Raw genomic sequence first — 13874 nt, 5'->3', positions numbered from 1 at the left:
GGCTAGGATCTGGAACCAACTTCCAAGTGAAGTGGTGCTGGCTCCTACCCTGGGGGTCTTTAAGCAAGTCTTGACAATCACCTTGCTGGGGTCATTTGACCCCCCCAGTACTCTTTCCTGCCCAGGGTAGGGGTCGGACTTGATGATCTGCTCAGGTCCCTTCTGCCCCTACCAACTAGGAAACTATGAAACTTTTGGAAGTCAGGCTGTAAGTGGCTTGCTCAGGAACTGGCAATACAGGCTGCATCTCCTCTGCCCCCCATTCCACGTGCTGCTAAGCTGCACAGGAGTTTGCAGTGGGAACACTGGCTGAGCCGATTTCTCAACATTGTCACCAGAAACAGAGGTGGTATCCACACTGTTTTGTGCCAAGCTGGGGACCACTGCTGAGAAGCCAGCTCTGCGTGCCCCCGAGCCCAGGGCTAGGTAGAGTAGCAGACATAGAGGGAATCCATGCCATTTGCCTGAGAGCAGAGCTCGGTTGTGTATTCAAGCCGTCATCTCCACAGAATTGCTGAGGTTGGTTGTGTGTTCAGAGGGAGCAAGTGGTCAGCATGTGACTGTTGGGTCTGGCAGGGAGTTGCTATAGACATGGCCTAAGAAGCTGAATTTTCACAGGTCACTTTAAAGAAAGGGCCACACCCTGATCCCCACAAGGCCCAGCCCAGTCATCTCCACCTCTGCTTGGATGTAGCAGCAAGCCCACATAAAAGGAAAAGCTTCACAGCCATTCTCTGCCTCTCTGTGTGTAGGTCTAGAAGCTGCTATTCAGTCTGGCCACTCTGTAAGTGGCAAGTGCCTGCCAGCGGCTCATGGATATGCCCTTTGTTGCACTTCTGAGTGCAGCATGGGTTGGAGCCAGTGGCTTGTGGAGCTGAGCATCACCCTACAGCTATAGTAAGGACCTGCATTTGACAACATGCTTGCAACACTTGATGTGTGCTGGTCTTGGCTTGACCTGGGATGACTTGCCACTGGCACATATAACTCGTATCCACATAGGGATGGCCATAGCTGGGTGTAACCTGAGGTCAGGTTTGCCAGGAACTGAAGTGCTAGTGGAAAAAAGGGCTGGATGAACCACTCAGGGAACTGAAGTCCTTCAGTTATTCATGAAACAGGTGCGTTGTGGGTGCCAGAGCAAGAAACTCTCCCATTCATGTGCCCACACCTTGGCCTAAAGGAACTATTCCTAAGGGGACAAGGCTACTTCATGCCATTAAGCCTGTACCCTTCCTACCGACTCTGGCAGTAGTCTCTCTTTTGGAAAGAACTATCTGCTAGGAGGTAAACTGGGACTGCCAGCTCTGAACAGGGCTGAGGGAATGGCTAGCAGACAGTTATCTGGGACAGGGGCAGGTTAGTGCCCTGACACTGCCTGGAGATGTTTTTGGAGGCTGTTCTCAATGACCCTGTATGTGCTTGTTTTACTCCACAGTGCTCTGGACTGGGAGTTTTTTTCAGTGGGAGAAGACTCTTTTCTAGTGGTGGCAAACTCTTTTGATGGTTTCACCTTCTCCGTCAACAGTATTATATACAGGTAATGATTCAGGTAGAGGTGTGCTATCTGTAGGCTGGGTACAGAGCAAGAGCTAGGAATGGAGACAGCTGAAGTGGGGAGATGAGAGATTGATTTACTTCTGTCATTATCCATTCACTGCCCCATCAAGATCCATTCTTGGGGCTTGCTTTCTGAGGAAGGGCAACCAGGAAGCCTAGAGAGGAGGCTATTCTACCCCTTTCCTCTGCTCTCACCACCAGCTAGCAGCTCCTCCCCTCGGGTGGGCCCTTGAGAAATGGAAGCTGCTTTCCAACATACTTTGAGCTTGGCCATTTCAGCTGTATTGAACAAACCCAAATCAAGGAAAAGGAGAGAGAGAGAGAGCATGTGTGCACAAGAGAGCGAGCAGGCAAGTCCCCTCAATCACTCTACTGTGGCCTCAGTTCAGTGCTGACCAGAGGGACCAAGCAGAGAGCCCCCCTCCCAGGCTTTTCAGAGTGGATGTGGAGCTCCTACAGTGTCCAGAGGTCAGAGTCTGACAGCCAGGGGACATGAGCAGTGTGGCTAGGAGCATAGGTGGATTCAGGAGGCCAAAGGGCGACGCCCTGCCCTTGGATAGGAGCAATACAAACTTTTATATGCATCTCCACAAAGACCCAGCATTCTGAGCCCAGGGTGAAGGTTTGAGCTCTGACCCATTTCTATGTCTGTCCAAAAGCTCCCAATGAGCATCTGTGGGGATGTCTCTGATCCTGTCCCCCTGGGACTGAACTAAGACCATCAAATTCCTTGCACAGAGCCTAACTCCACAGCCTTTGGATAATAATGCAGTGTCATTGCCAGGCAATTTTTCAACTGCCTTTCTAGAGATAAAATGTTTAATGCTACAGGGTCAATTAGTTCTTCCTTCTGGTCCTTACTGTGGCAGAGCTATAAAAGGCAGAAGGCAGGGAAGATTTGCGCCTTGTATAGAGCTACAAAACCCATCAATGAGATGTTTATCATGGGAGGGATTACAGCCTCTGTTTCTGATAGGTGTTGTTCCCCCAATGCTCATGTTGAGAGACCCTTGTCTAGTGCAGGTCCTCAACCATAGCCTTTCTGGAGAAGAAAGTAAATGAGGAGCAAGGGTGGGGAGAGACGGTGCATTTGGAGTGCAGCTCCCTGCAGTGGGTATTAACTCCAATCCCTTGTTCTGCAGGTGGAAGGGGTATGAAGGCTTCGTGGCAGTGCACCATCTCCCAACCTTTGGCTGTAGAGACTGGGAAGCTTTTAACACAACCGGAGGCTCTTACCTCATCTACTCAAGTGCCAAAGAGCCACTCTCCAAGGTGCTGAAGCTGAAAACTGTCTGACATGGAAACAGAGTCTTTGGTCTGCAAGACAAAGGGCAAAGCCAGGCAAGGAAGTGACTTGTCCAACTGGGCCCAGGACAGGGCTACTGCTCTGCAGGAAATACACAAGCTCAGTAGCACCAGGGAAGTCTGAAGCCACCACAGTGAACACAGGAAGGACTCAGAGCCAGATGCCTGGGTCTGAGCTGTGCTCCCTGTAGGACCTGGAAAGATAAGAGGGAATGTGTCTAAGGTACCTTTCCTTTTCCCCCATCAGGAGATGAGGGGGTACAATGAAGACTTCTCTAAAGTGTGCTGGTGAGTATGGTCACCTAGGAGCTGTGGCAGTAGCCAAGGTGCAGCAGAGCATATCACACTACACCTACAACCCATCACCCCCTACTATATCCCTCAAGGCTGGAGGCAGCAAGTGTCATAGTGCCTTCCTTGTATCATAGCAGTACCTAGCTGTCAGATCTCCATCCCACGTGGGTTCACCTGCTGGATGGTATCTGTGGAGATGTCAAAGTCACAGGTGCACAAAGGTAACGACAAAGGAACACAAAGGAGCTTTCCTGCTGGGCACTGCCAGCTTCCAGGGCTCAACAACCATTATGTTTCACCTGGAAGTAAAAAGAGCAGAGGCACTCTGGAATCTCCCCGGCTTGCTGCTAGGAGTGTGTTGCAAGGAGAGTGCCCTTCTGAGGAGCTGGGATCTGGTCTTCATGTGTAGGTCTCCAGGTGTGAAGTTTCCAATGCTTCTAAACCTTCAGACAAAGCTGTGCCTCCACTAAGAACAGTTGTGTGAGTCCTGCCATGCAAGACGAATCTGTTCCAGAAAGTTGCTTGTGACTTGGTTTTTCAAGCTGCAGAGCCAGCAGGGGCAGATTGAACACAACTTCAGCCCAAGTCAGAGGGCTGCTGTCTGGGGGTCCATAATGCATGAACCACCATGCCTCTGGTTGTTTCAAACTTCACAGATCCTTGCTACAGGAGAGATGGTCTGAGGGCCTTCAGGAATGATTCAGCCCTGCATTTAAAATAGTCCAAAGAACCTACCCTCTTGTCTGTCTGCCCCAGAGCACTGACAGACAGACGCATACAAAGAGGCTCTGATGAGTATCTAGCTCCAGTTGAAGAGGTATGACGCACATCATACCTCTCCAACTGAAGCTAGATACTCATAACTGGAGGCTTGATCCCATATGTCTGTCTTCTCCAAAAGTGCTAGCAACATCTTCCAGACTGCATCAATTCTTTGTTCCATACTGGCATGCCTATGACCCTAAGGCACCTTACCATGTCTGCATAACTGTATTATTTCAGCTGTTTTCAAGCCTTATCCATGAATGACATGTTTATATTGTATAAATCAATAGATATATTTTACAACCACACATGGTAGACACAGGTGTCATTATTAATCACATGTGTAATTATGGAGGCACCAGTAGCAATTCCATAGTTAAAGTCACAATGAAATTTGCACTTAGAAGAATTTTGTCTTCTTCAATACTTTTAGAATGAAATAGAGGGGCAAATCCTCAACTACTATAAATGTCTGTAGCTAAATTGGCACTTTGTTGCCAAATCCATTGTATCCTCCATTCACTCTAGAGAAAAAGTGGAGTACATGCATGACACACAACACATGCTCTGGAGGAAAGGCAACTGTCTGGTGTAAAGTGACTTCAGAGGAAATCAGAAGTAAAGGATGATATTTTACCACATACAGTATGCCCCTAAATAAGATACCATCCTTGTTTTGGGAAGCCAGAATGAAGAAACAAAGATTTTCCCAGTCATGGTTGAGTTCTGGCTGCATGGAGCAGAGATAGAGTCTATTTTTCATTCTGTCTTTGGGAGTGCCATAGCTCAAGTTTGAACCCTGCCACAACTGCTGCTGAGCTGACAGCAGCTTTTGGCTCAGTAACAATTTGTTCAATGCAAACCAGCTCCTTCACAATCTAGTGGCCAGGTGCAGTCATAGCACCTGCTTCAGGCTGCCAGCCTGTGGGAGCTGACTGTGGGTCTGCTTCTTACCACAGGCTAAATTCGCTGTGGAACAAAACTGGATAAATGACTGCAAAGTAAAGGAGTCACCTGTCCATATCCTGAGGCACTGAGACTTGAAATGCTCCCCCAGAAGTGGAGCTTCTGCTCCTTAGCAGCCCAAAGTAGCAAGTTCTGTGGGAGACCCACCTGGAGCAGTGCCTCATCAAAGCCATTTTTGGCTTCCTCATAGCCCAGGCTGGCATCTCTGTCTTGCCAGGGAGCCATGCCTCTATGCTAAGGCATTGCTATGTCCTGATTTGCTGCACTGCTGTGGGGAGCCCACCAGGGCATAATCACTGGGTTAACCCTAGTCTCAGGCTGTCAAGAGCCCCCAAACAAACCTTTCTCCCCCAGTCTCCCTCAACAACCCCCATCTGCCTATGGCTGTCTCCACAACCCAGGTTTCCTCACTTGGTTCCCAGGCACGTTACACAAAAGCTCCATGAGGAGGTGGTGATATGGAGGGAGCATGGGAGAAAGCAGGTCTTGGATTGGGTGACACAAACAGAGTTGACCTGTGCCTGAGTGATATAACTCTCCCTCACCAACATGGTTATCGGGTGCCATTGAGTCACAGCCACATTCCTTCCCAGGAAGGTGGCACAGAGGCCTAGGTACCATGCGATTCCTACTTACTTGGAAGAAAAGCCCCCAGACAGTTATTCACTCCCCAGGGCAGTGCCTGGTAGTGTCCATCCTAGCCAGCATCCCAGCACTCAGGTGTCAGCAACCCTTTGCAAATGCAGGGTTCCAGTCTGTTCCTTTGGCTGCTTTCTGCCTGGAACCGAACATGGTATTGTGAGGGCTACAGAAAGAGGAGATGGAGAGATGAATTTTCCCAGCTATGCCTGTGATCTGTCCATTTCTCAGGTAGGCCTACATTACCCAGAAAAGTCAGGAGAAGCTAAGTGGCCAGAAGAGGGTCACTGCTTCCTGTGTCCCATGAAATGGGTGGCTCTCAAAGCTAAGTGCCATGGGCTGCCTTGCACTGGGAGTGCCGTGTGGTTGCTTCCTGCTTTCCTATAAGGTCTTGCTCAGAGCAGCACCTCCCCAGAAGGTGTGACAGAAAGCATTCCCTATGCTCCCTGTAAAAAGCAACTGCTGTGACCCAGTGCTGCCCCTTTCCACCAACACCCACTGTCTACTGTGGCATGAGCTCCTTCAAAACCCTGCCCCCAGTCACCATCGTAACAGTTCACCTGCTCATTTTGAAGGTCAGCAGCGCTCATTGCAAAGGACTGTTCCCACTCCAGCCCTGTCCAAATCTACATGGCAGCCCTGCTGAGGTTGTCAGATCACCAGAATCAAATACAATCAAAGGGGAGGCTTTGGTTTTTACTTACTGAATTGACCCACTGTTTTCCTTACTCGTGCTGTGGATGGTGGACAAGGAAAGAATCCAGGGTCCTTGTTTTCCCTTGGATTGTTCCAGTTGCTTTCACACCTCTGGGCTGGGAGCTTCAGATGATGCTCTGCCCATGGACCACTGCACCGAGCAGGAAAGATGCCTAAAAACACTGACTCACCCAACTCACAGTCCTACAGATCATTTGCAGTTATTCTGTATGTGATCATGAATGCTGAGTCGTCTGTTGCCCTGACTGTGATCTAGATGGCTATAGACCAAAGTGGCCAAATTCCTCATCTTTCCAGCCATGCATCAAAGTCTCTGCCTGCCCAAGAGCCACAAGTCTCTCAGCTTGCAAGAGGCTCATGGCCTAGGGTCAGTGATATGCATACAGTCCACACCTCTTCTCTTTCTGCAGAGGCTACGTATAAGCTGCCCCAGAGCTCACAAGCTGCAGTTTGGCCACCCCTGCTATAATGACCTATATGGTGGAGTTGGCTGGGAAAGCACATAGATGCAGCTGTTTTGCTGCCTTAGCTCCCTGTTATCCTCTGGCTGGTATTATGCATCCAAATGAAAGATGTCAGACTTCACTAAGCTGGTGCCTTATGCAGCCACCCAACTACAAGGATATCTCATCTAGATAGCCAAGGCAGACAACGGGTAGTAGAGTAAAGAAATGAAACAGAGCAGGTCTCAGGGCACAACCCCTGCCTGTGAGCAGAGTGCCTGGGGGAGACCAGCCTCCCTCCCATGCCAGTGGCTTACCACCATCTAGGACAGACTGTTTTCTGGGCTTGCTGTAATGGGGCCAGGGCAAAAGGCTGGACCCAGCCAGTCCCAATCAAGCAACTAAGGCAAGTCATTCCCAGAACAAGCACCACCTGCAACAAGCCCAGGGCTCTGTCCTGGTCCCAACTGGGCTGAGTGAGGCAATCAGCCATTCCCCTGTGCCTCCCACTCCAGCCCTTAAAAACAAGTGTCTGTATCTGAGCAAAGGCAGAAGTCTTTGCTTTGGCTTTTCTATGCACTTCCTTGCTTGTCTTCAGGCTCTGACTGATTCTGGTAAGACCCTTGGCATTCCCTGATTCCAGTTCCCTGCTCATGATTCTAGGTTGACCCTTGGTTCTGGCTTCAGCCTCTGACCCCAAATTGTCCTGACTTCAGCTTTATCTTTCAAATCCAGTTCCATTTTCAGACTCTTCCAGACCACCAGCTCCCTGGAACTGGCCTGGACTACACCTGTTCTTCAGCTAATGAGGCCTTAAGCTAAACTGCCCATGCCCCAGTGCATAACACCTGTATTCGGTCTCAGACCCTACTTTTTCCTCGATGACTGTTCTCACAGCAGCCAGGAAATCAACGGCTACCGGTCCACTTCATTCTGCTACTTCAGTGGAGCCTCCAAGCTACTCCCAGCCCCTTGCAATGGCACACATTGCCCTAATGCCAGCCCTGGCTACCACTGAACATTGTTGCCATGTCTCTGGTGCAAGCTGTTCCCCCAGACCCAGGGCGTAGCAAGCCAGGTTTGACACGGATGCAAAGAACAAGAGTTTATACCCCATGCATGCACCTGTCTGCTCCTTCTACCTGCCTTCCTCCATACCCCATGTCTGCATCACCCATCCACTCCTGTGCTTCTGTGTGGCCTCTTTCCCATAGCTGTACCTAGCCCACCCCAGAGCCAAGTGCAGGGTCAGGCCCACAGTGCCACAGCTCACCCCTGTGCTCGAGCTGGGCTTACTCCTCCCCATTCCCAGTAGGTGGCAACGCAGGACCAGTCTCTACCACAGGCCACTTGCTCCCATGTCTGATCAGTGTCTTGGGAGACCCTTGGTAGCACATGTGGCATTGAGGATGCCAAACCTCAGCCCCACCCAGGAAGTTAATGAGCCAGCTCCATAGCATAGCAGATCCCCAGAGGCTGCCTGCCCCTTCTCTGCCTCATGCTGTATCAAGCACAATAAACACTGACTTGCTAGTCCCTCAGAAGGCCTGAGATCCCAGAGCCTACAGACAGCAATGGGCTGTCAGCCCTCATGCCAGCAGGAGGAGTCTGGGAGATGCTTAACAGAGGTAGGAGGCCATGGGCAACTTCTGATTACAGGACTGGCACCTACTGGCAGCACCATGAGGACATGGGGAGGCCCCAGGGAGGGCACAGTGGGCCCTATATTGGGTCTAGTCAGAATCTCACACAGAGGAGCACAGTGCCAGCTAGGGCTGAGAGAGGTGTGGATGGACATGGCCAGGGTCACATGCTGCCTGGTCCATTAGCTGGCAGGAAGTGACGGGGAAGCAGCCACCCCCTTTCCCCTTAGCATTACATAGCCTGATTGTGTGGATCAGCTCTGTGAGGCCGGGGAAGGAGCAAGCCTGAGAGAACAAAGGCCTGGGACTGTGCCCAGCTGCAAATGGAAAGAACGGGCATGGGGGACAGCATGCAGGCACAGGGCTCTGGTGTGGCTGGTCTGGGGCAAGACAGGAAGTGACTCTGCTGCTGGTGTGTGCTCAAGAGATCACCTTGGTCGGGTCCATAAGCACCTGACTGCTGAGTGAGCAAAGCCCATGAATGTGCATGTGGGCACATCACTCTGTCTGTGTCTCTTGAGAAGAAGGGGAATTTCTCTGAGGTGCAGCTGTGGGAGAGCAGCATGACATTATGGCCAAAGGCCTGAATCAGTAGCAGGCACTCACACCCACGGAGCTCACTGTGTGCCTGGGTGAGCCCTCCGCCGTGAGAGCTTCGGCTGGCTGGGGCAGTGCTAGCTGATCCTTTTGGACCATGTCCCCCATTGGCTGTTTGTGCCAGTTGAAGATCTGGCTCTCTCAAATCTGAATGGCCTCCAGTCCACCCTTATGGGCTCGTCTCTACTCTTCCTGCTGGGCTGGACCGGGTGGATCCTGGAAGGACCGAACAGAGCTGTTCATGTACATCAGGGAGGAGCCAGCCATGCACAGAGAGCTTGGAACCAGCTCAAGAGAGGCCTGGCTTTTTCTGCTTGCTGCCCTGCTCTCCTGCCTCAGTGCTGGCAGCCCCCTGAGGGCAGGGTTTGATTGCTCGCCCAGAAGGCAGCACAACCTGTTTTCTGTCTGAAAAAGTCAGAAGCAAGTCTGTAAAGCAAGGCCTTGAGGCTTGCTGGTGACAGCTCCCAGCATTAAGAGGATGATGCCTGATGGAAGGAAGTGCTAAAAGGACCACCTGGTGCCTTAATAACAACCACTGGGGACTCTTGCTGGGTACCAGGATGTCAGCCTATCTTTAGAGATAATTAGCTACAGTCCCAAGCCACATGCAGGTGCTCTGTCAGATGCTGTTCATCTGGATAGAGCCCACTCCATCTGGGCAGGAAACAGACCTCCAGTGCACGAATGCTGCTATTCTCCAGGGCACCAGGCCAGCTGGGCCATTGCCTAAAAGAGTGGAGTGCCTGTATGTGACTTTGATTGTGTCTGAAGTGCTGCAAACCAGGTAGTGGATTATGAGGTTCTCTAAAAAGGCCATGGAGGGAAGCGGGTAGGCCAGCCTCAGGGACAGGGTGGGGAGCAATGGTACAGTTGTGCCCCTTTCCTCCTCTGATTTTTGCTCTACCCAGACTTCAAAACCAACTGCCTGGGAGGGGCAGTGACATTTCTATTCAGGCAACACTGAAGGTGTCAATTGACTTCATGGCTCATTATCATCTACTAGGTTCCTGCTAATCTCTCTTCACTCCATAGATGTTAATGACACTCCTTTTAATGGTCTCCATGTTCCTCTATTCAAACTATCCTTTCTTCTGCACTGTTACTGTCTGTTGGCCATTCCTTAGAAACCTTAACTCATGCATAGTAATATTAAGTCAGATGTAGAAATGATTGACAGTGAAGTACAGGAGACACAGTCAAGTCACTCAAGAAAACTAGATTTTGTTTATGAATCTGAATAAGAGATGTACATTTAACTCTAATGAATACAGGACTATGACATGATATCTTTAGACCACTTTTTCCCTGGCTTGTGCTGATTTTTTTTAATGTATTATATAGTTTAGCAGATTTGTGATTGTCCAAGAAAGTTTATGTCTGTTTTTCTTTTCATCTTAAACAGAATACTATAGTGCTAGGTCCCTGGCATATTAGTAAAGGCTTGAGTTTCTCTTTAACTAGAAAAAATGTGTTGTGATATATGTAATGATGCACCTTACCATGTACACCCCACCCCTCAAAACCCTAGATCCTCCCCTAGGCCAGCCCCACTTGAGTTTGCTAAGCAGCGTATCTCCTCGCCTAGTGCCAGCCTGAGAGCATCTTATTGCTGCTCCAAGACAGGCATGATAGACTCATGGGTAAGATGGAAAACAGTTCTTGCAAGGGAAACGGAGCATAAAAGGGCTGGAAAAATGCCAATCAGCCCCCAAGCAGGGCTCAGAGCAATACACACTGCTATGGAGGCAGATCTTCCCCTGGGGAGAAGGTGTAGTGAAGCGGAAGCAGCATAATAGCTACCTGGGGTCCATGGCAGTCCGGACATGTAAGCCCTGGCATGTGTTACATTATCCGAGGGCTAACCTACCTGAGCTGCAGCTGTTAGTGCAGCACATGCAGACATCACCAAGGTGGTGACCTTACTGAACTCTTGTCGTCTTCTCTCCTTAATTTCATCCTAGGACAGCTGTTTGGTACCTGACGCTGGTGCCACCCAGTAGATGGGCATTGAAATGGCATCTATTGCAGACAATCATTTGGGAAGTTGGTCATATGTCTGCTCCATATCACCGAGTAAATTTTCTACAGATTAAAGCTCAGGGTAAATTATTTTGCATCCACATCCTAATGGACAGGGCATGCTGGACACCTGTGACAGAATCCCCCGTGCATCATTAAGCAGATCACCGAATCTTGCCAATCCTCAGTTCCTTCCTCTCAGCTGTGCCTCTCTTGTGTATTGTGATTGGAAGTTCTTTGGTGAAGAGCTCATCTTCTCTGCCCATGCAACCCCAAGAACAATGGGACCTCCACCTCTGGCACAGCCCTGGCTATCACAGTGCATTTAACAAACAGCGCAACTAAATGCATTGCATTGACAGGCCAGTTCAAGACTGCATTTACCAGCAGCCAGCCCTGACCCTGGCTGTGGGGTGAGAGGGTGGCTTTTCATCTGAATCATGCCACATGCTTCCTGCATATTAATGTTGAATACGGCAGGATCTTTTGGCAGTGATGAAATTGCCAAGGACACGTATCATTGTCTGAAGGGGCCTCACTCAAGAGCTGGAAGAAGCAGATGAAATACCTTGGGCGTCACTTTTTAACTCCAGCAGTGTGCTTGGCCCCCTATCTCTGCTGTTTGTTTGGACTGAAACAGCCACAGCTGCATGCCTGCAAATTCTCCTGTGCTTTGTCTCTGAGGATGGATGGACCAAGCTTTGCTAGAGTCAGAAGAGGCACTTGCTCTTTTTTATTAGTCATGACTCTTAACTGCCAAAGTGCATGCACATGCTCTGGCGGGTGGGAGATTTATGAGTGAAGAGCAGCATGGGAGGTACTTGAATTCAGAGCAAATAAACAAAGCTCTTGGTCAGTCATTGGGTCACGCCATTTCATCACCTCCCAGTACTCCCTTGAGGCTTGCCCCATCTCTGCTGCATCTGCACTAACGCACTGCTGAGTCACAGGCCTTGGCACTGGTTAAGGGCTTTTCGCTACCAGCATTTGGTAGTCCCGGCACTTCGGTACAAACTTTGAGGCCCTGGAAATCCAAACTCACAGTTCAGCACCTCCACAGAGCAGCTCTGCACAAACTTTCCACAGTATGGCCATGTGTGGCATCTGACCTTTGCTGTGCACGTCAAACCATATCCATTCCCTCTTGCTGATCTCTACTGGGGCTGGGCCAAGCAACTCATCTAGTCTCCTACCAGGGAGCTTGCAGTGTAAATGTAGGCATATTCTGTCCAAGTCTGAGGAAACCACTTGGAACGGAGTGCACTTTATACAGACCTGATGTCTTCACTCAGCAGTGTGGGAGGGGTGGGGGATCACAAGGATATTAGGGCACCTTTGTTCCTCCCAAATTCTGGGTCTTGTGATAACATGGAGTAGCTAGAGAAGCTGTTCCAACATGTAGCTTTGAAAGGCCCAGCTAGTAGACCGCACCAACAGCCCAGAATTGCACCCCGTCATCGGCCTTCCAAAACATGGTGTTTATTAAAGTTAGCAGCTATAAAGTACAGGCTTCCACACAGCTCCAGTTCCAGTGTTGCCTGTCTTGTTTACCAAAAACAGCTTCTCTGGAGCTTTCTGTACAGTGTGGAGAGATCTGTCTTATACATAATATAGCAGAAAATGCATATCGTTATGTTTGAGTTTTAACAAAAGATCTTGGACTTGCTATCGGTCTCAATAGCAACCAAAGGGATTTTTCTAACTTTTCTTGGTAGATGTGCTACAGACATCTGCATGATGTGTTTATGGCTGGGTTGGGCAGGTCGCTCAGGTCTCAACACGGCCCTTTGTCTTGCTCTAGTAGCTTGTCTTTGTGTAGAAGTTTGAGTCAGCTAATGCACTTTGACCTCTGTCGTGGGCAGTATAAATTTATGCTCTTATCTCTAAAGACCCTGCAACCATTTCTAGCAGATGACCCACCCAAGAGTCATCTTGTGCATACAGTTCTCTGTTGAACCAGACTCTGCAGAGGCAAGAAGAGTTGCTGGTATGGCGTCTCCTCCATGGTAGAGCTGGCATGGAAACAGCTGACTCACTCACCACTGCAGCTGCAGAATGAAGACCAGAACTGGAATCTCTCTACTGGGAAAATCCCCAATATCCCCTGAGGACTGAACAGAAAATGCCACCAACTTCCCTTCACAGCACCCATGCCAAGCCCATGGGATGTACTGTAGCCTCTCAGTGAAGTTGAATTAGCTGTACCCCGCCAATGTTTCCTGCACCTCTGTTATGATTTGCCAGCAGGGCCATTGCTGAGTTGTCCTGGCAAGATACAACTCCTCCTTACCTTTCTAATTGCCACCTGGAACCTGATTAAACTTCACCATCATGGGATATAAACCTTGCCCCAGGGGACCTGCAGTGAGACTACTCACACTTTCATTGTTCTTCATATGACTGTGTAGTAACGTGCTCATCAGGATGAGCGAGAAACATATCATCAGGCTCTGGGATGCACAAGCAGCTTGGCCTAGTGAATAAGGTATTGTGCACCAGGACACCTGGGTTCTCCATAGCCCTACTGCCAACTCACTGTGTAACCTTAGGCTAGCCATCTCCCCATTCTCTGTAGGGAACATGTCTCTCTGTGTTTGTTCATCACCTTGTACAATGTGGCCCTGATCTCTATAATCAAACCAATATCCTGCAGTAGTGCATCATATACCAGTTGTGTGTGGAGCCACAAATGTTCACAGGCTAAGCCGTGACTCTTCCATCCGCCGAGGGCATTTGGAAATCCCAGCTTGAGGAAAAACCAGTTTCCATCCTGTTTGCAACCAGGGATTTTATTTTTTGTATGTTTCTACAGCTCTCACAGATTTCTTGCTGAGAAAGAATTGTTTATTCTGTGCACTTTACCCAAGAATAAGTTCTCTTAGCAAAGCCGTAGGTGAGGCATAAGTGGGCTTGCCATCCTCAGCGT

At 49.6% G+C, this 13874-nt stretch overlaps 1 protein-coding gene across 1 annotated transcript in view; it reads left to right on the top strand.

Annotated features, from left to right (window-relative positions):
* Window positions 1-4232, top strand: part of TSPEAR (thrombospondin type laminin G domain and EAR repeats) — a 66169-nt gene extending 61937 nt beyond the window's left edge. Inside the window, exons 11-12 of the mRNA XM_019533111.1 lie at window positions 1439-1540; window positions 2703-4232. Of these exons, the coding sequence (XP_019388656.1) occupies window positions 1439-1540; window positions 2703-2856 (256 nt within the window). The 3' untranslated portion in view covers window positions 2857-4232. The remainder of the gene's footprint in view (window positions 1-1438; window positions 1541-2702) is intronic.
* The last annotated feature ends 9642 nt before the right edge of the window (window positions 4233-13874 follow it).

The sequence above is a fragment of the Crocodylus porosus genome, unplaced genomic scaffold (genome assembly GCF_001723895.1).
Source record: "Crocodylus porosus isolate Cpor-Errol unplaced genomic scaffold, CroPor_comp1, whole genome shotgun sequence".
Lineage (NCBI taxonomy): Eukaryota > Metazoa > Chordata > Crocodylia > Crocodylidae > Crocodylus > Crocodylus porosus.
The sequence above is the reverse complement of the archived record's forward strand: the minus strand, read 5'-3'. Positions and strand labels throughout refer to the sequence as shown.